The sequence below is a fragment of the Equus caballus genome, chromosome 27 (genome assembly GCF_041296265.1).
Source record: "Equus caballus isolate H_3958 breed thoroughbred chromosome 27, TB-T2T, whole genome shotgun sequence".
NCBI lineage: Eukaryota > Metazoa > Chordata > Mammalia > Perissodactyla > Equidae > Equus > Equus caballus.
The window spans coordinates 49,542,828-49,570,720 of NC_091710.1; the positions used below are offsets into that span (position 1 = coordinate 49,542,828).

General features: G+C 39.8%; 1 protein-coding gene and 1 long non-coding RNA gene across 6 annotated transcripts in view; one reads left to right on the forward strand and one right to left on the reverse strand.

Annotated features, from left to right (window-relative positions):
* The window catches only part of LOC111770930 (uncharacterized), a 109,565-nt gene extending 98,428 nt beyond the window's left edge, over window positions 1-11,137 (reverse strand). For 3 of the 5 annotated variants that reach the window (XR_011433182.1, XR_011433181.1, XR_011433180.1), the window contains exons 1-3: window positions 9,484-9,742; window positions 8,612-8,813; window positions 6,934-7,066 (exon numbers count right to left, since the gene is read on the reverse strand). This is a non-coding gene — a long non-coding RNA (uncharacterized lncRNA). Of the gene's footprint in view, window positions 1-1,782; window positions 5,146-6,933; window positions 7,067-8,611; window positions 8,814-9,483; window positions 9,837-10,768 lie in introns of those variants that run through there. The other 2 variants (XR_002804414.2, XR_002804415.2) reach the window with 2 other exon arrangements.
* The window catches only part of VEGFC (vascular endothelial growth factor C), a 115,344-nt gene continuing 97,486 nt past the window's right edge, over window positions 10,036-27,893 (forward strand). Inside the window, exon 1 of the mRNA XM_023630689.2 lies at window positions 10,036-10,492. Coding sequence (XP_023486457.2) covers window positions 10,343-10,492 — 150 coding nt within the window. The 5' untranslated portion in view covers window positions 10,036-10,342. The remainder of the gene's footprint in view (window positions 10,493-27,893) is intronic.

Here is a 27,893-nt window from a genome sequence, read left to right on the forward strand (position 1 = left end):
CAATCAGGAAAGAGAGAGAGAGGGAAGAGACAAGCTACTAACATCAGGAAGGAGAGAGGTGACATTATGGCACATTCTACATATATTAAAAGGAATAAGGTAATATGAAAAATTTTATGCCAATAAATGTGACAACTTAAACGAAATGGAAGAAATTCTTGAAAGGTACAAACTACTAAACTTATTCCACAAGAAATCAATAATTGGAATAGGTCTATATCTATTAAAGGAATTGAATTTACAGTTAAAAATCTTACCACAAAGAAAACTCTAGGTCTAGATGATTTCAACTGTGAATTCTACGAAACATTTAAGAAAGAAATAATACCAATATTATGCAAACTCTTGGAGTTATTTCAGCAGTAAATGTTGGTTTAACATTTAAAAATCAATCAATGTAATTCACCACACTATGCAGCAAAAAAAGAAAAACCATATGATCCTCTCATAAAAACTTTTGTGCTTCTATCATATAAAGATCTTTATATAAATGTTCGTATAAACTTTGTAACAGCCCCAAACTAGAACACACACGTTCACCAACAGGTGAATAGATAAACAAATCATGGCCTATCTGTTGATACCATGGAATGCCAATCAGCAACAAAAAGGACTGGACTTTATACATACTCAACGACATGGATGAATCTCAAAATAATCACGCTACTGAATAAAAGAGGTCAGACCCAAAAGAGTACATACGGTATAGTTTCATTAAAATAAAATCCTAGAAAATGCAAACTTATTTGTATGACAGAACACAGATCAATTGTTGCCTGGAGATGGGGGAACAGAGGGGAGTGACATGAGAAAAGATATGTTCACACTCTTGATCATGGTGATTATTTCATGGATGTTACATATGTCAAAATTTACCAAATTGCATATTTCAGTTCTGTGCAGTTAAATGTACGTCAGCAATATCTGAAAAAAGCTGTTAAAATAATAAATGAAGAGATAGATGAATGAATAAATAAGTTTTTGTTTCAAATTCCTTGCTGGCTTTTAATTAAATTCAACAAACTACCGTGATGTTACAAGGAAGACAGTGATGAGTGAGATTCAGTGCCCACATACAAGCTAGTTACAGTTACACACGGGGGCTAAGGCAGGGGAAAATATAATTTTTATGGGATTGTGATTTGGAGAGAGGGATGGAGAAGCAGGATGGGAAGGAAAGAAGGAGAATGAAAATGAGAACAAGAAACAACAGTGCTTTGGTTAACCAGAGAAAAAAGAGCTTCACTCATTGTTCAAGCATTTACTAAGTATTTATCATATTCCAGGCATTATGCTCATTGTTAAGAAAACACTCTTAAGAAGTAAGCATACAATGAGGTAACATGCATTTAGATCACATACACAAAAATAATGAAGATTTACATTATAGTGTTCTGGTGGCCGGAAAGAGGAAAGAATTCATTCTGATGGATTAAGAGAGACCATTTGACTATGACCTTAACAAAGAGTATTTCAACAAACATCGAGACTGGAAAGAATTGTTTCTCCTATGGAGACAGCATGAAAAATGCCAGAGGTGAGACAGTTTATCTGACGTGATTGGGGAATGAAAATTCCTCTAGCAGGGTTGGCAAATAGGACACACGAAAGGAAAGTTATGGGGAATTAAGCTAGAAAGGTGGGGTTGGGATAATATTGTGAAAGAAACTGCAAACCACAATAAGCAGTTTGGAATCAATTCTAGAAGCACATGGATATTTAAAAACAGTAGCATGACCACCAATTGTTCTAATCTATTAGGAGATGAGTCGCAAGCATATCTTTTTTTTTTTTTGGAGGGAAAGATTGACCCTGAGCTAACATCTGTTGCCAATCTTCCTCTTTTTTAAATTTTTTCTCCCCAAAGCCCCACTGCATAGTTGTATATTCTAGGTGTAAGTCCTTGTAGTTCTTCTATGTGAGCCACTGCGACAGCACGGCAACTGACAGACAGGTCATGGGTGTGGTTCCATGACCTGGAAACGAACCCAGGCTGCCAAAGCAGCGAGAGCGCCAAACTTTAACCACTAGGCCATTGGGCTGGCTCACAAGTAATTTTTTAATTATAGTAATTATACCATTCATGTTTGTAGATAATATACTTTTAAAAAGTCAATCAAAATTTTTCATATAATAATATCACACTTATTAAATGGTTTCCCAATATTCTTTCTTAAGTGTGAGAGTTGGATGTGTAATCACAATTGGTGAGTGGGAGAATTTTAATAATCCTTAGAATACTCACAGGAAAATGTCAAAAAAGTGAATTATATTACATGTGTATTATAGCAGGAAAATTATATATGTATATACATAGAGAGAGACGAATCATTCATGTAAACACTGGGAGCTAAGTTCAAAATCAGGTGAAAAATTCTAGAATCTGTTCGGAAAGGATGAATACAAGATGAAATAAATACAAGAAAAGCTAACACACGAAAATAAAGGTAGAATGTCAATATCTGTATACAAGAAGTTCTAGAAAAACAGGGGAAAAACAGTTTGCACAAATTATTTGAAGACATATGACCCATAATTTCACAGAAATCACACACACCACACACACATGCACACACAAACATGCATGAGCTCAGATTGAAAGGACCCAAAGTGTGCGAAAGAGGTTAGAAACAAATAGCTATGGACATACTGTAGTAAAATTTAATAACATCAAAGACAAAAGGAGCATTCTAAAATTTTCCAACAAGAGATGGCAGGTCATCTAACAAGGAAAAGCATCATATCAACATTCTTAAGGAGACGGTAGGGGGCAGCGCTTAATCTCCTGGAAGCTGGAGCCAGATTGCTTTGAATCCAGGGTCCATCAAACACTAGCTCTAGCTCCAGCTCTAATGTTAAACAAGATATTTAACTTCTCCACAGCTCAGGGTCCTCATTTAGATAATATAGATCATAATAATTTCAATGTCTTAAGATTGTTGGGAGTCCTAAATACATGAGAATATGCAAAACCCATAAAAATACAGCCAGACACACAATAGGCACTATATGGCTATAAACTATTATTGTTCTCAGATTTCTTGGTAGCAATATTTAATGGAGGAATATAAGGGAATAACATTTTTAAAGTGCTTAAGAAAAGATAATCAATGTTAGTATTTCATATACATTTGAATCATCATTTCAATACAGGAGTAGAAAGACAGAAAAATATAATAAACATAAGGAATAAAGGTTAATATATCAAACATGATATTAATAACATACAATTGTATATTTATTCAGAATTATTATGCATGTTCTATTCAAAATTTGAGAGACTATTAAAGACCAAGTATTAAGTTCTTTACATATATTAACTAATTTAGTATTCACACAAGCCCCACGTGGTGAGGAGAGGTTTACCAAAGGTCACTCAGGGTCGAACTGACAGGCAATCAAGAGGGACTCCCATCGTCAGCCGCCTTTGTAAGGTCTGTGAATGTGAGACAGGTCTTAAACACAAACCATCTGTTCCTTGTTCCCTCTCTGAGTCTCTCCTCCATGAAAGCTTGTTTACAGACTTTATCTCTGAGAAATGGTCCTCGAGTGTGGTTTCAGTGGAGTCAGAAACCTTTCTTTCTAAAGGAGTTTTAATTTTGGTTACCTGTCCTCTTATGTTCTCTTCCATATAAAAAGCCAATTCATGATTGGGTCCAACTATGGGTGAAACCAAATATTTCACAACAAAAGACTGGCACCAGCTGGTTGGCACTTGCAGGGAAATGTGTGCAAAACACAGAGCTTTATTGTTTTTTTTGGACAAATCATGCACACATTGCTCCCATATTTTAGTCATAGCAAGGAATGAATAAAGATAGAGAAAGCAATATTATAGTCAGAGACCTTGACTTTTCACTGGTTAAGAAATAACAATCATTGGTTAACTATCCAGAGCCTTAAGCCTACAATTATGAAAGAATATAGCTAAGGAGGAAAAAAAAAGCCTACAGATTCAAGTCTGGACACAGTCACCTAAATATAGTTCTGTAGGTCTTGGGTGAAGCCGACCTTGTCCCACAGTTGCCACCTCGACATAAAACTCTCTGGTGGAAGCTCTCTCCATCCAAACACCATCTGCTTCTAAAAAATTAAGAATCTCTAATTTTAAATATCCTAAAGGAAGGTCCATCCTGTTGTCAGTGGGTTAAACTTGCATCTTTTTAGCTGGGACACATAAATCTAGGTACTTTCTCAAGTTTAACTACTGTACTAGTGGTAAAAAGTACCTGAGAGCTCCTTTCCAATGTGAATCCTAAGCATTTTCGTTTTTTATATGTCTTTTCCAGATGAGAAAGTCTACTTTTTAGATCATGCAGACGCCACTTGGGAGAACATGAAGTTAATGCAACTCGTACCTGTTGGTGATAAGACTGATCATATTGCATGAGTCCCTTGCAGAGTTTTGCCACACCTGCCCAAAGCAAAGGTACAGCCCAAAATTGGGTGAGAAATACGTGACCATGAAGGGAGACCTGTGACGTGTTCTTAGGGTAAGAGTCAACGAGTGCTCATTTGAGTTTAAAAATACCACTGACCTTCTCTGCTTTCCTGAGGATCGAGAGTGGCAGGGACAGTAAAATTTCTGAGTAAACAGTAAGGCTTTGCAAAGTTTTTTTAGTAACTATCCCAGCACCATGAGTGCCTCTATTACTGGAGAGAGATGTTGAAATTCCCCAGGTTGAAAACACAAAGTTAAGTAACTTTTTTGGTACTGTCGGAACAATACCTTTTCAGCAAACAAAAGTTTTGTTCCACCCTGAAAATGAGCAAATATTGACTAGAATATTCAAACTCCATAGCAAGGTGTAATTGTGTAAGCCCATTTCTAAGTGTTGAAAGGCACCCTTAGACTTGAGTTCTTCTCCGTGCCCCATCTTTACAGTTTTACCAGGATTAATCTGGTGTAGATGAGACGTGCAAACAGAGACATCCTCAGCAACCCTAAAAAATTTTCTCATCAGGGGCCAGCCCGGTGGGGCAGTGGTTAAGTTTGCATGTTCCCTTCTCAGCAGCCGGGGGTTTGCCGGTTCGGATCCCAGGTGCGAACACGGCACCGCTTGGCAAAAGCCATGATGTGGTAGGAGTCCCATGTATAAAGTAGAGGAAGATGGGCATGGATGTTGGCTCAGGGCCAGTCTTCCTCTGCAAAAAGAGGAGGATGGCAGTAGTTAGCTCAGGGCTAATCTTCCTCAAAAAAAAGAAATTTTTTTTTCATCAACACTGATAAAGAAAGTGATCAATTTGTCCTCCTTGGGGTGGGTAACTTTGTGTAAAATGTTTGCAAAGTTCCAGCTGAAGGCTTCTGATGACACGAAACAGCCATTCTGAAGGTATCAGCGATTATCCTCATGCAACCGTTTTCAAGAACTCTTTTCATACTCCAGACCAGGTGTCGTGTCACAGAGAATGTTCCTCAGTAAGAGTCTCCGGGAGTTTAAGGGCAAATGGGAAACTGAGTGCTTGGTACGCGATTGGAGCAGCTTCATTGATTTCCCACTTCCTTTTTTCCCCTTCAGTTTTGCTCTTTGAGGGTTTGGAAGTCTGGTAACAGGACTATTTTCCATTCCAGTTTTTGTTTGTATATTAAATCCCCTATTTCTGACTTAAGGCCATTCAGAGAAAATGAGGAAAGAGCTGTGGTTGTATTTGCTGCAAGATCTACACCTAAATGTTTTCTAAACCTCTTAGAGTCTGTTCCTAAGGTCTCCAATGACTTCTTTTGGTTGTTTTGGGGCATGGTTCCCAAAAATACTGTCTTATAATTATAGTTTATCTAAATTCCTGTGGTTTTATTATGAGATTGGAGGTCTCAAGTCATACTCAAGGTATTCGCAAGGTATTACAAGGTATTCATGCCTCTTTCATTCAATTTTATTCCACATGAGGTTCCTAATAACATATAAATCAATAAATGTAGAACTGAGAACCCTGAACTTCACGTTTCTGGAACAATTGCAAATGGCTCTCTAAATTTCTGCCCGCCTCGCATAGGTTTTGGAAAGTCTTTCAAAGTCACTCTCAGCTCAGACTGCGACCAGGGCTTCAATTCTACCATAAGGGGCTTGTTGTGATCCGGTTAACTTTCAAAGCCAGCTCAGCTTTCAGAGTTTCTGGCTGGCCAGAACGAAAGGGAAGCTGGTCAGAAAGAGCGCTGGGAAGGAGATAACAGAGGGCCCCGCACGGAAGAAGAGGAATAGTAAGACAAAAGCTTTTAGGTTCGAGTTGTGATTTGGGCAGACCTAAAACAGAGATAGTCTTTCACAGTTTTCATTTGTCTCCTCCACAGAAGACTCAGAGAGGCAATTGTGGAACCTGAATTTCTCTTGCGAGCTTTCTCGTATCAGTATCAATCAAAAAACACAGATCATCGAATGCTTGGAATTTTATTCTGTTGTCGCTCTAAGACACTTCTCAATTTTGTTCTTATGAAAAGTTTCCCAAACTGGCCACTGAAATTCTAAACTATTGTGGGTAAAATTCTGCCATTTAGAAAGAGACTCACGTATATTACTTACAGTGTAAACACATGCAAGAGGCAGGAATCTGGCCTGCAGGAGACATGAACTTGGGTTTCACCGGAGACAAGCACATGACAGCCTGGCGAGGGCCAGCCAAATAGGTGGCAAGTTCCCCTTATGTCTTGGCTCCCCAGCCTAATGGCTAGGCAGTCTCCAACAGTAAACCTGACAAATGTGAAGTTCTTGGAAAATGTTGGGTTTGGACATGAAGTTCCTGCTATCAACTACCAACAGAAAATAATGAAAAGAGGAGTGACAAAAAGCAACCTTGCTTTCCACCAGGGATCTGTATTTTCAAATCTGATCAAATAATCAAAGGATTCCTGAAAGAGAATCTTAGGGGACAAAATACACTTAGCGTTTGGTAGTTTGACGGAAAGAAATTAGAACTGAGATCTAAGGTGAGACTTACCCCATCACTGTAGGCCCCAGTGGCTCCCTTATTCCTGAATTGAGGGTCTTGGGCTTCACGCAGCAAGAGAGGTATCAATGGGCTCTTGGTGGGACTACCAGGCTGTTGAACTCCCCAAACTATCACCAAAAACCTTTTAATAAACAAAAGTTACATTTAGTAGAACCTACTGCAGGAAGGGAGAACATCATTTTGACAGAGTCTTAGCAGTGTCTCAGAAGAGGTAAGTAGAAATGGAATAACTGTAGGACTTTGGGGTCTGGATTCACGTAGGTTAAGGTGGGTCTTTCAAAGTGAGGAACTGAGTAGGACTGGGCAAAGTTCATGATGTACTAGTTTAGGATTGGTTGACACAAGTAAGTAAGGGTCTTATTAGGTAAACTGTTATTGATAAGCAAGCTGTTTGCCAGAGTGAGATCACTGTCTTTCATATATTGATCTGAGGGCACTCCCGGAAGCAAACAGTGGATTCAATTACTAGTTTGCAATCTTATCTTTCCCAGGTTAACAACTAAACAACATGGACATAAGTAGTCTATCATTTTATCTAAGTCATATTCACAGATGGCCTTAATTCTCCAAGACTACGATTTTAATACGAGAAAAAAAAATTTCAACTAAAAATAGAAGTTACAAAAATGGGCATTATATACTAATCAAAGGAAAATTAGATTAAAAAATAATCATCATAAACATTTCAGACTAGCAATATAGCATCAAATCATATAAAGTCCCCATGCACTTACTGCTGTATTCCAAATAAAACAAATAAGACAGTCACCATGATACATTTTTCATACATTTTGATTTTGTTGATTTTGTACTCTTGACACTCTCCTAAGCCTCATGAGTGTTGGAAATGCCTGAGATTCTCAGTGTGGTTGCCTGTTACGATCCTGAAGTCCACGTCTTACCCCAGACCAATTAAACCAGAATCTTTGAGGGTGCACTCAAGCATGCGTGTTTTTGAAATCTCCTTTTAGTATTCCAAGTGCAATCAAAGTTGAGAATCACAGTAATAGCAAATGGTTAAAAGGAAGGCCCAGTTTCTACTTAATTCCTACTCCAGTCTTATCCTTAGCTCGTCCCTTTTCACAGCTTTATTAGTATCTGAAGACAAATATGGATGGCAGATTGATCAAATATGCATATAGCAGGAAGACAGCAAGAAGAATACTACACTGACGGCGTCAGCGTTTTAAATCATCTCAACAAAGCTGTGATGACGGACTGACTCTGAAAGGATAGAATTTAAGGAAGATAAACAGCCAAGCTCCAATCTTGGGCACAGGAAGCCAATTTCACAAATGCAGGGTAACGTGGACGTGACCAAACAGCAGTACACATGAAACATTCTTGAGGAACTTCGTTGATTTTAAGTGTAGTGTGAGTCAACACTGTGATTTGGCTGCCAGAAAATAAACCCGATCCGAGGCTGTATCAACAAAAGCCTGATGTCTGGACAAGGAAGACCCTTTCTGCATGCTTGCTGGAACACTCTAACTCCTGAGTTATGTTCTGAGCAGTATCGTATAGGAAGAACAGGGAAAAATTAGATTATGGTTGACGAGGGAACTTGGAGTGGTCATTTTTAAAAAGTTAGGGGGATATTTAGCTGGGAGGAAAGCTGGCATAGGGAGAACATGACAGATATTTTCAAAATATTTGAAGAACTCACATGTGGAAGTTAGATCGGATTTATTGTGTAAAGTCCAGAAGTTAAAACCAATGAACAGTTGGAAGGAAATACTTTTCAGTAATGTTGACCATCAAACAGCGAATGGAGAGCACACAGAGCAGAGGGTTCCTTGTCCCCGGAGGTATTTAAGCCTTCAAAGAAATGATGGTGAGGGGAGCTTCAGAACTTGTAGAGAGTTGAACTAGATAAGAAAGACAAGATTTTATGATCAGTGTATTTAAATGTAGCTGGGGAATAAAAGTGAGACTTTTCACATTTTGCACACTGTTGAAATCGCTCAGCTTGGTCGTCTGCAACCTGTCCTCTCTACTCCAAGGAAGGAGACAGCCAGTGCAATCAGCACCGCAATGCAGCCCCTGGGTGATTTTCCAATGGGGAAATGCAGTCACTTTTCTGCAGATGTCAATTCCTACAAATATGTTAAACACATGTCTCTCTTTATCACCCCCTTTCTCATTTAAACCCAGCTTCTTGCAGAAACTGACACTGTGTGTCTTTACGCTCCATGAAGATCCTGCCCCTCTCCCCCATCTGCCAGAAGTTTGGGATTCCACAGGGATCATTAGCATCCATCCCAACAGCCTGCACCGCGTTGTGAGGACTCCTGCGTTCTTGCTTCACCAGGCACCCTTAAGTCACCCAGATTTAGGGACCCAGGGGGCCACTGCTGGTTCCAAGGTCCCAGCGGGGTCTCCGCCATTGTGATGACTTTCTCAGACCTTTTAGAACTCCGGGGTTATTATTCCCCAACCTGGAGCAGGGCGCTAAGGGCCAGGCGTGCCGGGTGTAGGACAGAAGCCCAGGAGCTGCCGAGGACCAGGGCTCGCCCCCCTCCTCCCCAGTTCACCTACTTTCGCTCGCTCCCACTGCCCAGCGTGGTACCGTCAAGGCTGGACCCGCGGACTGCCAGCCCCTGGATGAACTTGCATCTCGGGCCGCCGGCTCCGGGGAGGGAGGGAGGGGGGCAGAGAGGGCGAGGGGGAGGGGGGAGGTGGGGCGCCGGGGAGGAGGCGAGGGCCGTGGGGAGCTCGCGGAAGAGCGCTTCCGAGGGAAAGCGCGAGGGGAGGGCAGCCGGGCTCGGCACGCTCCCTCCCTCGGCCGCTTTCTCTCACATAAGCGCAGGCAGAGGGCGCATCGGCCATGCCCTGCCCCTGCGCCCGCCGCCGCCGCCGCCGCCGCCGCCGCCGCCCGCCCCGCGCGCTCTGCAGCCTCGCGCGCCGCGGAGCCCCGGCCTCGCCGCCGCCCGGCCCGCCGCCCTCCTCCCGCCCGTGGCCCCGCCGCCGCCACCGCCGCCCGGGCCGCCCGGCTCGCTTCCCTCCGGGGAAGGGGAGGGAGGAGGGCCCCGCGGGCTCGGGGGGGGGGGGTCGCCCGGCGCGGGGTGTTGCGGCTTGGCCCCCCTCTTTGCAAAAAGCATCAGCAGAACCGCGCACGGCGGCGCCGGCCGCCCTCGTCTCCCCTCGCGGGCTCCGCATGTGGGGAGCTCGGATGTCCGGTTTCCTGTGAGCCTTTTACCTGACCCCGTCGCCTCTCCCTGGCACTGGCCGGGACAGCGCCGCGCCGAGTCGGGAGCGCCGAGCCCCGGCCCCGCTCCCGCCGCCGCCGGCTCGGCCCCGGGGGCTCGGCGAGGCTCGGTGGGGAGAGGGCCGCGCAGGGAGCGCAGGGAGCGCAGCGGCGCCGGGGCGCCCACCCCCCGCCCCCGGCCCGTCCACCATGCACTTGCTGGGCTTCTGCTCCCTGGCGTGTTCCCTGCTCGCCGCTGCGCTGCTGCCTGGTGCGCGCGAGGCGCCCGCCGCCGCCGCCGCCGCCTTCGAGTCGGGACTCGGCTTCTCGGACGCGGAGCCGGACGCGGGCGAGGCCAAGGTAGGTGCGCGATCGCGCGCCCCGGGCCGGCCGGGGTCCGTGGGGGGCACTGCGGGGGCTCGGGTGGCTGAGGACCCAGAGCCCGCGCGGAGCCCATGTGCGTGCGTGTTTCCCCTCGTGCGCGCTGGATCCAAAGTTACCGAGCGGAATGTATGCTTCCTGGGAGAAAAGTTTTCTTCCCCTTTTTCAATTAGAAAGTTATTGCTAGGTAAGAAAGCAAGTTACAGGAGTGAGGGGCTCAGGGAGGTGGCCGGCGATAGCGATCACAGCACGTACTGGAGAGCAGTCCCCACGGGTGCGCCGAGGGGGTCTTGAACCCGTGCGGATAGCGCGGCTCCGGAGACTCAGGGTTTATCCCTCCCGGGGTGCTCTTTTCTTCCCCTGGCAGCTTAGCGGGATTCCGAACAGCTTCTGGGGCTTGGACGACCGGTCCACCGAGGCTTACTTTCCTGGAGTGTCCCTACTATGCGGAGCACCAGGCGCTGTGCGCGATTTTAGAAAAAGCGTAAAGGAATTTAGTTCCCGGACTTGAGGGCTTAAGACTTCAGATTGTCTTGGAGAAGCTAGTCAAACTTGAGATGCAGCAGGCTCTCATGGAGACCACTATCAGGCGTGACTTTTCAACTCCATAAACTGTGCGTTTCTGAAATCTGGTCGTAAAGTACTGAAAAGAAAGGTGGATTGTTTTGTTTTGTTTTTTACATAAGAGATGTTTCCCTCTGCCTAAAGATGTTGCCAAGATACTTTTGAGACATTCTGCTTTTCAAAAAGGAGTTATGTTTGTGCCTGCTTCTCACTTGCTCTTCTAAAAGAGTGTCTATTTACCCAAAAAGTTCAGATCTGACAAAAGGATGGATAGTATGCTTAATATTAGAGTTCTTGAACTCCTGTAGAAGCTTTATATTCGACATGCTGTGGGAAGTCTCAGTTCCGACGCTTGCAGTGCTCCTGGCTGGAACTAGCGTGCAGTACTTGATTCCAACTGAAGGCGAGAGAAGTGTCACTGGTGTGTAACTGTCAACTCTGAGTTGACTTTATTGATTAACATATACTGAATATGTAGAAATTAAATTGCCCTCCCAGTTATATTTCGAAATACGTTTTAAGATTGAGAAGACTAATTTTTAAAAACAAAACTACCTTTGTATATAAATTTTGGGAAAAAATTTTAAAACATCAGACTTTTGTAATTCATTGTAGGGATTAAGGGAAAAAAACCTATGAGTAAAAGCAATATACGGTATATATACGTTAAATTGCAGAACAGTGCATTATGTGAATTGTAAAGTAATTTTCAGCACAGATGCTTACATGGGTATAACTACTGTCGTGAGAATGTCTTCCTGTCCTTAGATGCCATAAAAATGTAGTAACAGACCAACTAAGACTTCCTGTCATTTAATGCCTTCAATGTCACGATTATCTGTTCACTTCTATTTCTGTAAAGTCAAACTATTAAAAGTATCACTTAGTAAGGCAACACCTCTCCGTTGCCTATGATAAGTTACTTTGGTTTACAGCAAGAAATTGTGAAGCAGGAAGTAAAAGGAGAAGCTTTTCCTGATAAGTCAACAGCCCACTCGTATGCGAGTCACTCGCGGCTGGGTGAATCCTGAATGAATGCGCCTGTGTGTGCGCATGCGCATGTGTGTGCGCGCGCGTTGTCTGCAGTTGGAGGAGAAAAGTTAATTTATTTTTAATTTTCAAAATTGCCTTCATTGGAGATGTAATCACATTTTCCCTTTGCTGTGAGAATCTTTATGCGTTTCTGTTTGCTTTTCATATTTGAACATCTTTTCTGTGTGGTGAATGTGGGTTGATATTCTGTTTGCAGTATGGACTCTTTTTCACGTGATGAAATATCTTTTTTAGATATTTAAGTCTCTGAATTCCAGAGACCACAAGGCAGTGTATTATTTCTGCAATAAATCTTCCCCAGGGCTTGAGTAAAGGCTTGACGGGACATGTGTCATCAGTGCTTTCAGTGAAACTGTGATGTCCTTGCCATGAAACTGCCAAGAGACATGGTCCAGAGACTCCATGTCTCTCCCTAGTGGCCCAAACAGGCACCTCATTTAGATGTAAGCCCCAGAGAGGAAATGATTGTTAACTTTTTGTGAACTCCATAAACCCCAAGAGAGATTTCATAAGGTAAATAGAAGACTCGAAATGTATGTAATCCCCATTAAATGCAAATTTTTGGAAATTTACACTCAAGAAGTATTTTTTTTTAAAGATTTTTTTTATTTTTTCCTTTTTCTCCCCAAAGCCCCCCGGTACATAGTTGTATATTCTTCGTTGTTGGTCCTTCTAGTTGTGGCATGTGGGATGCTGCCTCAGCGTGGTCTGATGAGTAGTGCCATGTCCGCGCCCAGGATTCGAACCAACGAAACACTGGGTCGCCTGCAGCGGAGCGCGCGAACTTAACCACTCAGCCAGGGGCCAGCCCCAAGAAGTATTTTTTTAATATTCAAAAAATACAAAACAGATCACAAGCTATGAACCAAAATTAGCCATCCAGTCCTTCACCTCACCCTTAAAGCCATACAAACAATTGAATGTAAAATCACAAAGAGAAGCAAGATCTCCTTGTTCCTCAACTTATATTTACATTTTTTTAGTTCCTTTTTCTATTGATTTGTGGTTGTTGACTTGCTAAAACAATGTTAAGTGTTTCTCTCAATGATGTTAGTGTAAGCAAGTCAACAGCGGAAAAGTAAAGCTAAGTATTACCTATTATCTACTTAAAATTAACCAGGCGTGATGGGGAAAGAGAGGAAGTATTTAAAATTATCATCAAACTAATGAAAACTGCAAAACCCAGAAAAAGCACTAGATTGCTAACTACAATCATTTACCACCATGAGATTAGGTAGAGTTCACTCTGGTTGGTTGGAGTTGAGAAGTTTGATTTTAAGAGAAAAGTTAGTCTATGATGAAAAGAAAGGGAGAATTACTTCATATCATGATATATACTTATGAAGCTTTTATTACAAAAAGTGGCTTGGACTGGGCATATAAATACCTGGAATCATATATTTTTAGAGTTATAAATGCAAGGAGAGCATATCTTACATTGCAAATGCCTTTGGTAAAGATTGAACTGAACAAAAGAAAGCTTAGAGATTTATAGTCTTGTGTCAATTAAGTGAATAATCTAGAAGATCAAATACTATTGAATAAACAAATATAACATCTTATTTGCTGTTTTGCATAAATAACTTTATCCCTACATTTATCATTTGAAAGCAAAAGAAATAGATTAGCTTAATATTAACACTAATTGCTTTAATGAGAATAGCTATTTTTAATTAACATAGTAAAAGCACATATGGTTTTTGGTGACCATCACAAAAAACTTCTAATAATGAAAACTAGTTTGCAATATGTCAAATTTTCTTTCTCCATCGTTTATAATTCTGCATATTTTTGTACTTATTTTACATTTACTTACTGTTTAAAATTAATCAGTGGTGGTGTTTTTCAAATACTATCTGTGTGCTAACTGCATCAGAATTCCCTAGAGGTCTTTAATTTTTTTTTCTTACCTGAGACCAACAAAATCTCTGGGCTTGGGTCTAAGAATATATATTTTTAATTAGCATTCTGTCATTCTCATGCATGGTGACAATTTTAGACCCACTGACCTATGGTGTATAACAGTGACTAATTTCATTGGTTTTATCATCTTCATTGTTTAATTGATGAGTTTGCAAGGTAATCTGTTAGGGATGGGCCATCTTAAAAGATATAAGCCATTTTTTGGTCTCTTTGAGGAACTTCCAACTCAAGTAGAAAAAATAAAGGCTTATGCACAAAAATACTGTGAGATCTCTGGGGAGAAGTACCAGAGCATCATGTGTGTCCTGAAGTTTGGGCAAGAGAGTCATCCATGTGGCCTGGTTGGGTAGGTGCCTTGACATAAGGCAGAACTTGAGTTGTACCTTGGATGAGAATTTCCAGCAGATGACTACATCAAGCATAGGAATCCCCTTCATGTCTTAGATGGAGTAAGAAGGTGAGAAGGCAAGTAGAACTGTTTGGCTGAAGCTGGTGGGTTATACAGGGTAACAGTGAAGACTCAAGTAAGCATAAGTTTGAGAGATGGATGCGGTCACATTGTATATGACCCGAGCCTGTTTAAGGAATTTGAACATCATGCTGTGGGTCCTGAAGGGTGGTTCATGATCTGAGCTCCTGAAAGACAGGTAGTAAGAAGAATGTTGAAATCATTTATGGGATTGACTAGAGGTCTGAAGGACTTTTGCTAGGGGCATCGTCTAGTTCAGAAGCAACCGTAATCACCTAGCAGGGAAGTAATGAATAGTCAGAGCAGAAGTGGGGGCAGTGGGAACAGAAGAAAGAGTGTTACAGAGGAAGAACCCATAGATCTGGTGACTGTTGAACATGAAAGATAAGCGAGTGGGAGAAATTAACCTTGCATCAATGTTGTAATCATAGGAAAATGTTGGTCCTACTTGTAGGATTAGAGCATTTCAGAGAAGAGAAGAGACTGGCTTTCATGGTTGGATGACGGATGATGAAGGCATTGTTCCATAAACCACTTAAGATTTTACTAGACTTAGGAATCTTTGGAGAAACGAAATAAGCTTTACAATCTTATGTCCCATTAAAGGGGAGTAATTGTCTAGGATCAACAGGACTTAAACTGTGTAAGATACTTACAGTATTTGAGCATTTGACAAGTGTTATTACAATCCCTAAAGGAAAGTTAACAGTATGCGTATCCTATTACCGTGCATTAAAAAATGAAGAAGTAAATTTTATTCAAATGAAATAGGCCATAAATGTGGCTGTAACATTTAGTCATTTACTTGCAGTCTGCTCTTGCAGTACCCATTGCCGTTTCTCTGATCTACTTCTAATTCCCATACTGTTTGGCAGTGCCAACCATCAGTCGTTAGAAAGGAGGTTCAATGTTAGGGAAGTGTGAAATGTTTGTGAACGTGGAAACTTTGGACTCTCTTCCTCTCTTTGTCTCACTCTGCATTAATATGTGTTAAAGGCTCAGAGCTTGACTCCCTAAAACACCCTTTCTGAGGATGGCAAAAGATTGCTTAACTGAAGGATTGGATTCTTGTCCCCCTTTTTGGGTATCTGATTCTTTAACAGCAAATCTACGGTTGTCATGTTTCCGGTTTGCCTTAGAGCATATGATTCAGTGTTTTGTCAACCGCCTGTCTTCTAATAGATTTCTGACACAACTCTGAATGATGCTGGGGATATATGGCTTTGGACGTGAAAAGCTCAATTCATCTTTCATTTTGGTTTCTACTTCTTTGTCTTCTTTCTTCTGAATTGTGAACAGTTGATTGGCAACCATTTATTCACAAGATGGTTATCATCAAAATTGTAGGAAGCAGTTAGTCACGCTATCAATGGCATAGCTTGAAGACCAGTGGGTCTCTATTCTTGCCCTTCTGAGTTGATCTGAGAAAGGTGGAAGGTGTCGGATTTGGGAGGTTTCTTTCTGGATTTCCAGCTCGGGGGCTCTTGAGAGGAAGGTCTTGCCCTCCTTCTTATCAGAATAGGTGCACCTGGAGGGCTGTTTCCAAGCTTTCCTTGGGATGTTTTAGGACACAGGAGCTGGTGTGAGAGGAGTGAGGGTTTCTTGTGCCCTAGCACTGCTGTTGTCTTCGGCAGCCAGAGGGGTCTTCACATGTTCAGATCACTCTGTAGGTATCATACACACCTACATTGAGAGTAGGCATTTGCCTTATAATTTGGTTATATCTGCAATGTCCTGAGCACCTACGAGTTAATTTTGTTTTTCACTCCACCTCCATGAGATGGATGTTAATACCTTTCATTAAAGATAATGAACCTAAGACTCAAATGACTTAACCAGAGCAAGAATACAGCTTTTTCCTTTTTAAAAAACTTTTGCAGCATGTATTTAATAAAGTATTAATGGATTTGAGCCTTCAGCGTTTGCAAAAGACCCGTAATCCCTACTCCTTTCCTCCTGCAAGTTGTAGCAAGAAGTGTGCAAGAAGCCAGAGAGAAGTAGTACTCCGTAGGGAGGGCCCCCTTCTTATATTTATTGAGGTCCCCATTCCCCATAATGGGAGAATCTGAAACAAAGTCGGACTTTCTTCCGGGCTTTACCCCCTGGTGCCCCTCTGACTAAAGAGATCTTAAATGGCCTACTCCACAGTAGTCTTGTGAGAATGATGGAATGACTAGAGGCCTAACAAGAATTCCTGACAATCATTAGCAGTTTTTCTAAGTTGCGCTAATAGAACTTCCAAAAAGATTGTGGTCTTACCTATGCCACATGCCCTTTCATGAATAATTGGATTTAGAAAGAACAAATTTTACTGGCCGAGGCATTATGCCTTCTCTGACTTCCGAGCTTACATTGTTTCACCTTAATTCCTGATGGATGTGAATTTTATAAATACCACATAGGCCTGCCTGCATTTTGTTGCAAAACACGTATTGTAAGTTCATATTTGTATAAATTGTGAATTAAGGTATCATTGATATTTCACATTAGAAAAAAACAGATGAAGCAGAGAGCTGTAAACAACAAGGGAGGAAAGTTCATTTGATTTATGACGTAATTCTAAAATTTACTGTGTAATTGTTTCTTCTGAAATGTACTCATGTAAATTATTCAGGTGGTTCCTATCCTCGGTTGATTTACTTTTTTTCAGAGTTTATAGTTTAACTCTTAGGGAAGAAATTGTGTTTATTTAATTTGTTTTATAGGGCATCCATCCTAGAATCAATTAAATAGGTGCCTTGAAATACCTTTAGCTGGTGGATTCTTACTGTTTCGTTGTACTGATGGTGACTTCCTGGGTTCCAAGTGTTAGAAGGGATGTGATTCCTTTTTTGCAATTCTGAAATCCAAAAGCTCATTTTCATAAATTATTTGATGCTATAACCGTGATCTGATCTGACATAAAGTTATTGTCTTTATTCTAAGTTTGAATATTTCTAAACTTATTGAAGAAATAGTAATGTATTTATTTATGAGATGCTCCCATAGACCCTGCTTGGTAAGGGGGCGTGGTACATATTAAAATATGTATGCACTGGGTTTCCTGAAAACTCTGGGATCTCAAGTTCATACAGTCCCAAGGGCTTATGGTAAGGGATTGGATTATAGGGCTGTTCTTTCCCAAAGGCCTTTCTCAGTCACCTGATTGCCCCAGTGACTCAAGAAGAAGGTCCTGTGGACACTGCTAACTCCATTTTACCCGTTAGTACCAGGTTTATGTACTTTTTACTCCAGATTCTCACATTGAAGTCTACTTCAATTCAGGGCATTTTAATTAATTCTCACTAGCGGCAGCTTCAGTTCTAAGCAGGAAATTACAATGCAGTGAGCGATGCAAAAAATGCAGAGTGAGTGATTCCCAGCTATAACCAGTAGATAATCCTTTCTGAGAAACAAAAATACCAGAAATGAGTTACACTATAAAGGCAGACTGTGTAAGAGATTTTGTAAGAGAGTCTCCTGATTTACCAGAAGTTGTTGCCTAGGCGTCTGGGGGTCACGTGGACAGGCCTGGGAAAGGTGCAAGGATGTTAGGTCAGCGGTGGAAAACCAGTAGATGCTGGCTACAGAAACAAGGGAGAGAGGAGTATTTCAGATATTGAAGCGTGAGAGCGAAGTACAAAGGTGGTAATGTCAGTGCAGTCGGCTGTTTGGGGAGCTGGAGTGGACCCCTTTCACTGAAGAGGCCAGAGCTTGAAGGGAAACAGAGGGAAATATTGTGGAAAGTATAAGAAACCAAAGAGCAGGACCTGAGTTTGAGTTTGGGTTGAAAGCAACACGAGCCACTGAAGAGTATTCAATGATATGCTAAGAGTGGGGTTTTAAGGAGCTTTATCTGGCATCATTGTGCAGAAGTGTCTAAAAAGGTGGATTAGAAGCTGGTCAAAAGCTTCCCAGAGGCAGTTCTCAGCTTCAGGCGTCCTTGCAGTGTCTGCTCTCTCATTCCCTTGATCACTGCATATGGTGTTTGAACTCTTCTAGATGCTCCCGATTTCTGAGGATGAGAGTGATGACCACTTTGACTTGCGTAAGCACCCATCACCGTCCCATCTGGAAACATTTATAAAATATGTTAATAACAGATATCTTTGCTCTTATGGCTCGCATTCCAAACATAGCAATCAGTGTAAACAGTGGTCATGCTTAGATACACACATACAGGCACACACACACACCCACCTCTCAATGGTTCTTCAAACTGCCAACCATGGCTTATGTATTCTTTCCTGCCTAGCTGAATGTTTTTAGACAATCCACTGAAAGAGAATGTAAAAAAATCAGAATGTATGAGAGGAGAGTCTCCAGAGGGTAAACACTCATTTGTGGATCAGCTGGCAATTAAAAAGAGAGAGAGAGCAATAAAGTGTCCTAGTAAATTCCTTCTCTTTAAAATCTTCTTACAAGTCTTCTTCCCAACAATCAGACTAGAAAGGGGGGCAGCAATGAGCTATCAAATAAATAGTATAGGGCCGGCCCCACGGCCAAGTGGTTAAGTTTGCGTGCTGCGCTGCGGTGGCCCAGGGTTTCGCCAGGATTCGGATCCTGGGCACGAACATGGCACCGCTGGTCAGGCCACATTGAGGCAGCGTCCTATATGCCACAACTAGAAGGACCTGCAACTAAGATATACAACTGGGGGGATTTGGGGAGATAAAGCAGAAAAAAAAAAAAAAAAAGATTGGCAACAGTTGTTAGCTCAGGTGCCAATTTAAAAATAAATAAATACATAAATATATAGTAGAATTACTTTGTAGTTGCTTTTATCAATCTTTTTTGAAATGTGGCAGAAAATTTTACTCAAACTCAACCTCAAAAGACACCTGTTAGAAAGTGGACGTCCTGACAGGGGAAATATTCAGATGTGCAGCCCTGTGTAAATAACGGCATCTCAGAGTTTCAAAGGAGACTTCTCAACAGTTTCAGCTTCAACGTTGTCCTTGTTTGGACAGGTTGGGAGGAGACAAATATTTTGGAGTAGATCAGAAAGATGTGGTTTGCGATTTTTATACTTATAAAGGGTTTAATTAGTCATTTATTTTGCAGTTTGTTTTGCCTTAAAACTTGGTCCCCACATTACCATCTCCTCTCCTTTTATGGAGGAGTAATGTAAGCAATTCTAAGTGGTGACTGGAAGCAAAGCCAGCTCTTTTCCTGACCGCGGAACCCATGCACTTTGCTTTACGCTTCCTATGATAGTACCTGCAAGAACTCACTGTCTGTATTTCTGCTTGTTTCAGTCACATAACTGTCACTTGCTTCAGTGACATAACTGTTCAGAGAGACGGGCAGTGCACAGGCCCTGGAAAATGATTTTCAGTGTTTGCATCCTGGCTGTGTGAATTCACATCCTGCGTATGGCATTTACTACCTGTGTGACCATGGGCAAGTTAATTAACTTCTCTGTACTTCCTTATAGAGTAACTGAAGACAGTAATTAATGTGTTTAAAATCATGTAATCATGTAATAATTAAAATAATGTAATAATTATAAATTATAAAATAAAATAATGTAATAATTAAATAAAATTTAATAATTTAGTTATATTTAGTGTAATTAAATAGATCTTTTTCTATTTATTAAATTATCAATTATTAATAATTATTTATTAATTATGCAGTTAAGTAAATTATAATTAAATTTTAATTTATTAAATTTATTTAATATTTATTACTAACTAAATAAAATTTGATAATTAAATTTAAAAATAACCTCATAAGTTTATTTTGAGGAATGAAGAATTTATCTAGCTAGCTATCTATATTCCTTAGAACCATGATTGGCACTTAGTTAGCACTCCATACAATTTGGTTAGATAGGTGGGCTTCATCATTAGAAAACTGCCATAGACGTAAGTACTATGCCCTAGGCATATGAAGTAACTGTGATATCCTTGAGAGTGATTCTCCAGCGTCTTCCACCTGATTTATTCCATGTGTTTTAATTGTAACCTTGCTGACAGTTTCTCTGGTTTCTAAAGTATGGGGACAAGATGTAATATTGATGTTTGGTTTTGAGACAGTTGGGGGGAAATCCAGGGTGTTTATCGTTCAGTGTCTGTATTGTGGTCCTGCTTATAATATGTCACCATCTCTCCTGTGTGCCTGGGTTTGTGTGTGTCCTTGAGAGTGACAACCTTGGCCATGGACCACCTAGTCAAGGAGTAGGCCATGATGGTCCTCCCCCAAATGCTCCATACGTAAGGCAGTAGGTGAAAAGGACTTTGGTACACACGGAATTGTTATAATGCCATATAATTTCACATGAACTCGTGTGAATACTTTAAAAGCTTAAATACTTTCAAGTTTAAGTCTCTGTTAAAGAAACAGGCTAATCTTGCTACTTTAGTGTGTGAACATCTCAAGTCTTTATGTTATTAATTGGCACAGGAGAAATATAAATATGCATTCTAAATTTGCAGTGAAATCATCAAGAATACCTAAAAGATTAAAAATATGTTTTTGCCAAATAAAATATAAAGAAAATGTAGTGGTAGAATGTGACAGGCAAGAGTTAAACTTGTATAAATTTGTGTAGACAAATATGAGTGTATTCCTCCTTGGGGGCGCTCTTCCAGAATTGCAACCAGCCAAGTCTGTCCTCTCTGTGCTGTCCTTGAGAGGAATCATGGAGTAAGTACTTTCCTTCTCCCAGGGTAAGTCTGGTGTACTTGAGGGCCCTAATTTGCTCACAGTAGTTGATTTTGTTTGATGGTTCTGTTTGCCAGACAGACAGGAAACACTGTGAATTTCTTGGTGCTGAACACTTGATGGTGACGGTGGGGCGCTGGAGGTGTGTGAGCAGACAGGAAGAGGAAACGCGAAACAAGTGGTGGACACGGCTCCCAGCTCTTCAAGAGCTAGCAGCCTATATTTTACTGAATCACATCTTGAAAGGATTCCCTTCCTTCAGATTCCAATATAGATGTTAGTTGGAGTATTTTAGGACTTTCAATCAGATGCTATATTTCTAAACAGAGAATCTTTTCCTAACTGAATCTGGAACAAGGATTGAACACTAAATAGGTACTTGGCCAATATGTAAATGAATAAAAAATTAGATCATACATTATCTCTACAAATCTATACATAGCCATGTACATTATCCATACAAATCTTTATGCAGATACTGCTATGATCTTCTTCTAAAGTGGTTTTCATATTTTTTTCAGGATTAGAACTATATGTAATTATATAAAATAAAGCTTTATATCGAAGTGCTGTTATATTTCAACACTTACAGGTTTTCAAATTTAAATTTTAACGTAAGGTAATTTTCTTCACAGTATTTTTTCATTCTCATACAAATTTCTTTTTCTAATAAAAGTGCTGTGCTTATTTTGTCGGGGTTGGAAACAGGATTAAAATGTTGCTTATTTAATATTCTTTTATATGTAGAGGAAATGTTCATGAAATTAATAATACTTTTGCTTTTGTCTAAAATACTTGAGAAGGATGAAAAAATTTTTAAAAAAAAGCAGATTTTGACATCATAGCTGTTGGAGAAGATTCTTGCATATGTGAGAGGTCCCACTCGGAGACAGGCCACACTTGCCCCCTCTTGGGAACTGGCTGGGAGTTTGGGAAGCTGACTTCTTATTGCCTTCTCAGCCAACTAGTGTTCAAAGGTTTAATGCCTTCTCTGAAATGGCAAAAATATTGCCTTACTTAAAAACATGTGATGGTAATGGCCCTGTAACCTTTCCTCAAGAAAATAGTATATTTTCTCTTTTCTTTATTTATGCTTAAATGGAGTCTTTTCCTCCCCCACCCCCACCCCCGACCCCCGGCCAGAGTCCATCCCCTGAAACAAAGAGTGGGTAAATTTGGCAAATTAAGTCAGACTGAAATCTTACAGAAAATGGTTTTCATTTTCTTTTAACTGAAGTGACCGCACAAGCAGTGAATCCTATGATTGAATTCTGATAATGCGTAAAAGGGACTATTTCCTTTCACTCCAAGTTCCTTGGAAATAGCCAGTTGATATCAAATGCCAGATGTGTGACTGTTTCAAGCTGCTGTGGTTTCCTTTACTATAATATCACTGCCTACACGGAATATTTTTAATTCTTTCTTTTTGTTTGTGTCCGTTGTGTGTATTTAGTTACTTTGTCCTTTTTAAAGTCCTCTTCCAAGTTTATGTTTTGAAAAATGGAGCACTTAAGTAGAGTCCATGGTTGCTTATGGGTCGTGACATTGATGACATCCCTAAAAAATAAACGAGTCCTTTTGTCTCTAAGCCAAATTATAGTTTTGGCATGAAACTGGTTTGTTGTTTGTTCTTTTTGAATCCTGGGTCTTTCTTTTAATTTTTGTGTCCATCCATGACAAATTAGAAGTTTATCAATTCGTGAGTCATGACCATTACACTTAAAATTGGGTAATTTGAAGCTGTTTTAGATACACAGAGTAAGCAAATAATGATGTCATAAATTTTAGTGCAAATGATATTTTTTCCTCCTAAACACTGGCAGCAGTGACGCCTGCTCTGTTGGAGACCAATGCTGTTTTGCTTTAGAAAAATGTACCACATGTGTCATGGCCACGTGAGCATAGCATAGTTATATTACTGTAAGATGGCATACTATACCAGGTAAGTTAGTGAACTAAAGATGGAAATATTTAAAATCGGTGGCCCTTTTTGTGTGGTCCTTCCTTGACAGTGCAGGTTCTTCTTCAGTCTTAAACTGAGGACAGTCTTAGTGTGACTCCTCAAGTCACGCCAAGGACCCTCCAGCTTCCTCTAGCAGAGAACACCCGAGATTCAGATTTTGCCTTCGTAGGCCAATGTTGTAAGTTAAAGGTGCCCTTGAGTTTGGTGTTAACTTTATGACACCTCTGTGAAGCATCTTCAGGGTGGCAGGAGGGAGGCGAGCACATCGCCTGATTTGCCTTGGGTATTAGCTTTATCCCTCTCAGGGCTGGGCATTCTTGTCCTCCTCTCAGCACTGACTTAGGCTCATTTAAATTTGACTTTCTGTTCAAAAATCCAAATGTTAACTTATAAACTAAGACATTTATGTGCTAAAATTAAATCTGCATTATTCACATGAGCTGTATGCTATAACATATGCACATGAGCTTTATGCTATAACATATGCACTGGCTGTTGCACATAGGTATTAAACCCTTGCTTAGTGAATGGGTTATAGATGAGTTAGTAGATATCTTTGTCAAATGCCAAGAAGTCAATTGCCGTTAGTCTGAATTGAAAACATTCTGGTTAAATGTGTCTATGCTTAAAACCTTCCAATTTGTAATAAAATGTCACCAAGATATCATAAGCATGGATTTTAATATGTGTTGCTATGGGTTTCGTTCGGAACTAATGGTGCTTGAGTCTCTGAAGCTGTATAATTTCACGGGCAGTACGTTGGAACATTGTTTTCTACCCATATTTAAGTTCAGTCTTTTCCAGAGCAGTTTCGGGTTTTCTAAGTCTACTGTAATTTTAGTTAATTAAATCCAAAGGGAGCCGTTTTCTTTCTCTGTGGGTACTCTGCTTCCCCGCTGACATGAGCTGGTCCCATCCTATGAGCAGTAGGAAAAGTGTGCAGTAATTCCAGGAGCCTGGTCTCCCTTGAAGGTTAGAAAGACTCCTGATTTAGAGATTGATGTTTCACTCCAAAGCAAAGTAGCCCCCTTGACCGTGCCCCTGGCTGCTGATAAATGTGGTAAGACTCTTTTATGAAGAGTTTCAGACTAGAATTTCAGACACATTACATGCTCTTCTTTATGAATGATATGTTCTTTTCTTTCTCATTATTCCGTCTTTTTTACTCTAGTATAATATTTTGCAGTAATTTTTTTTTTTTTGATGAGGAAGATTGCCCTGAGCTAACATCTGTTGTCAGTCTTCCTCTATTTTATGTGGGATGCCGTCACAGCATGGCTTGATGAGAGGTGCTAAGTCTGCACCTGGAATCTGAACCTGCAAACCCTGGACCGCCCAAGTGGAGTGTGCAGATTTAACCGCTGCTATGCCACCTGGACAGCCTCTGCAGTTAAATATTTTTAAACACACGTCATACAGCTTTTGCTCATTACAAAATAACTATGTTCACCACTGCCAGGAATTATTCATTGCTTATACTACCTTGTACTACAATATATAAATGTCATCCTGTAAAGAATATTAACCTTTATATTGAGATAAGATTTTCTTAGAGTACATTTAAATTTAAATAATTTTTTTGGAAAATCAAATTCCACAGGTTGTCATGTCTCTTCATCTCAATGCATTTTCCCACTATTTTGATGCATAAATGATGCTTTTATTTTATGGTGGCTTCAATTTTAATGTAATATTAGCTGGTTTATGGCTTGAAAAACTTAGTAGCTTTGCTGCACCCATAAATCCAGAGTATACACTGTATGTATTTGGTATGTGCATTTAGAGTGAAGAACCAGAATTTCTTCTGAACTCTGATCAGTTCTTTCTTTCTTAGTTTCTTTCTTTTGGTGGTGGAGAAGGAAGTCATTCTTTAGCAATATGTATAAACTTAAAATAATTTTGTCAAACTGATTAATTCCATTGCTACAATTTGAAATCGGAAATTTTTAGGAGGCATATCTAGAGTTTATGAGGACAAAAAGAATATTTGAAAATAAGACACTCAGGAAATTGAGAAGCTAAGTTCCTAAGATCTGACTAGATCAGAGGGTGTTTTGGATCAAGCAAATGTTTTACGGTAGAGGTTTGAAGCATGGTTAAAATACATCTGGGTCATGTGTAGTTATCAAAACTTGACTTCCATTCAATGAGATTGGTAATTAAGAGGTGAATGGAGTTTATAATAGCCCTTATAAGTCTTCAGTTGTTCAACAAAATAACTTATTCCCAGGGCCCGATGATTCAGTCAAGATTATTTAATTAGGGAATTCCTACTTGAATCAACATTTGATTATAATCGATGTCATAATGCTAAATAATTTGGGATTGTTGGAGAAAGAATACTTTTTTCCATTAGGGCATCACAAGGAACAATTTTCCATCCAATAACATTCTTTTCTAGAAGGGAGTCCTATTTATTTATTTGCTTTTATCCAAAATATGTTTTTTCTTTACTTTTGGCATTGTCTTTCTTGCTTCCAATTATAATTGTGAGCAGATATCAGTAGAAATTCTTTGTAACTTCCAGCGTGGTTTACTCATCAAAGCTCACCAGCAAATATGTCTTCCATGAGAAAACTGAGTTGGCCATAACTAGACCATCAACATGTGAAGTCATGTTGTTCTTTTTTTCATATTTATATATTTTTCTGCTTAAAGTTCAATATTTTGATGATTATAGTTATGGGCAAAATTCAAAAAAATATGTTTATTTTGAACTACAAAGAGAAAAGTCATCAAGTTTTTAGATTTGAAGAATTATTTAGAATTTGATTATAACACCAAGCAGAATAAGCTAAAGCACTAGATTTCTAGGCACATTATGACTACAAAATAGGTACCTTACATCTACCAAGAGTGACTTTTGTATCGGTATCTGTCACTTTATAACATTTATTAATTTGTTCACCAAGTAGCTGTTGCCTTCTGTGTGCCCATGTTTAAAGTATTAAGTAAAATCTGAGAAAAACAATTCTATTAATTTCCCAGATGTAAGCGCTTTCATATATTTAAAAGTTTCCTATATATAATAGTGACTCATTTTTTATGGGGCATAAATATAGACAAGAACTTAGACAAAAAGTAATAGCTAGTTATCTAGGCCATTGAAAAATCCTATTACAAAGCCCCTGCAGTGGTTTTAAAATTCAGTGAATTTAAAACATCTCCTATCCAGTAATGTCAAAGTATCAAAGTATGAAATTTTTTTTTATTGAAATGGACAACAGTACCTGGATTTATCTGTGATTTAAAACATTAATTAAAGATAAATAATCTAATAACTGTAAAAAGTAATACTTTATGAAACCTTTATAACTTAACAAATCCAAGTTGATCATTTTGATATATACAAAAAGACAAAATCAAACCAAAATAAAACAAGACCCAAGACTTGTATGAATGTTAATCATCTTCTATTCTTGCCATAATCTTTGGGTCATAGCATCATATTTTACTTAATAAAAGACAGCCCGGGAGCTCGGGGTTGGTCTGCTGGGGGTCAGGATCTGCGATGACTTCTCTCTGTCCTTACGTGTTCTCCTGTCCTTCATGCTGTGACTTTTCTAAGGTTGGTCTGTAGGTGGCCTTCGCAACACTTTTAAGAGATCACAGGGCTCAGAAGTACCACTCTTTTTCTCCTAGCAAAGACTTGATCCCGTGTTGTGCATCATGCCTTGGTTCTGCTGGTTCCAATTCATTTTCTTAGTGAATTTCAAAGAGTTAATTGGAAATTTTAAATATAGTTGGGACCAAATAGTGTTTGAGGTCTCATGTACTCAGTTAAAAAAAACCCCTCATTTCTCAGCTTTTTTTGCAACTAGTGTTCCCATAGGATAGTTCTGGCCAATGAAATATAAGACAAAATCACGTAGGGATTATGGGAAAACTTCTGCTTTTCTGATAAGAAACTGCCTTTCTTCCTGTATCATTTTCTTCCCTGGAAATCAGAAAATCCCTTATAATTAAAAAAATTTACTTTATGCTTATCAAGAGAATACTTTTAGAATTAGATGGACTAAAAGTTTTAGAATTATTATAAAATTATAATGTCGAATCACTTTCTAAATTTGCACTGTGTCCTTAATCTGTTGTCTCTACAGTTAAAATAATTTGTATCTTTGTATCCAGCATTCTTTGCTCTGCTGATGGATTCTTGTAAAATGTTATGTTTATATTTTGTAAATACTTTCAGAAGCCTTATTAAGTAGCCATATTTCAAACAAATAAAAGTTCTGTCTATTAGGAAGGCTATCCTTGTCCCTTCTTGATGTTAAAAGTGTTAATAGCTTGGGAGTGACCCCTGACCAACTGTTAGTGTTTGAAAAGTGGTAACTAGAAAGAAGGGAGAATTATCATAGGATTTAGAGAGAGTGTTGGATGAGAAGTGTCAGAACTGAAGGAAAAAATGTGCGAACAAGAAAATATTTTCATATCTTCATTCAGATTAATGAATAATTAAACACCTGGCTAGTCAAATATGGTGTTTGATTCTGGACTTTTACAAGCCTGAATTTTTCATCATAGCATCAAAATGGGAAATTAGAAAATAATGCTAATTTAAATTTAAAACAGCTGGAATTACATGGCATATGTGCCTATCTCCTCATCTGTCAACAAGTGCTTACAGATGCCACATGAACCATTCTAACTGCAATTATAAAACTCAACGGAATCTTTAGAGGTGATTCCAAAAACGTGATTGGCTAACATACAGAGTTTGCATCCCTAAGAAATGTTTTCTGTAACACAAATTTTAAATG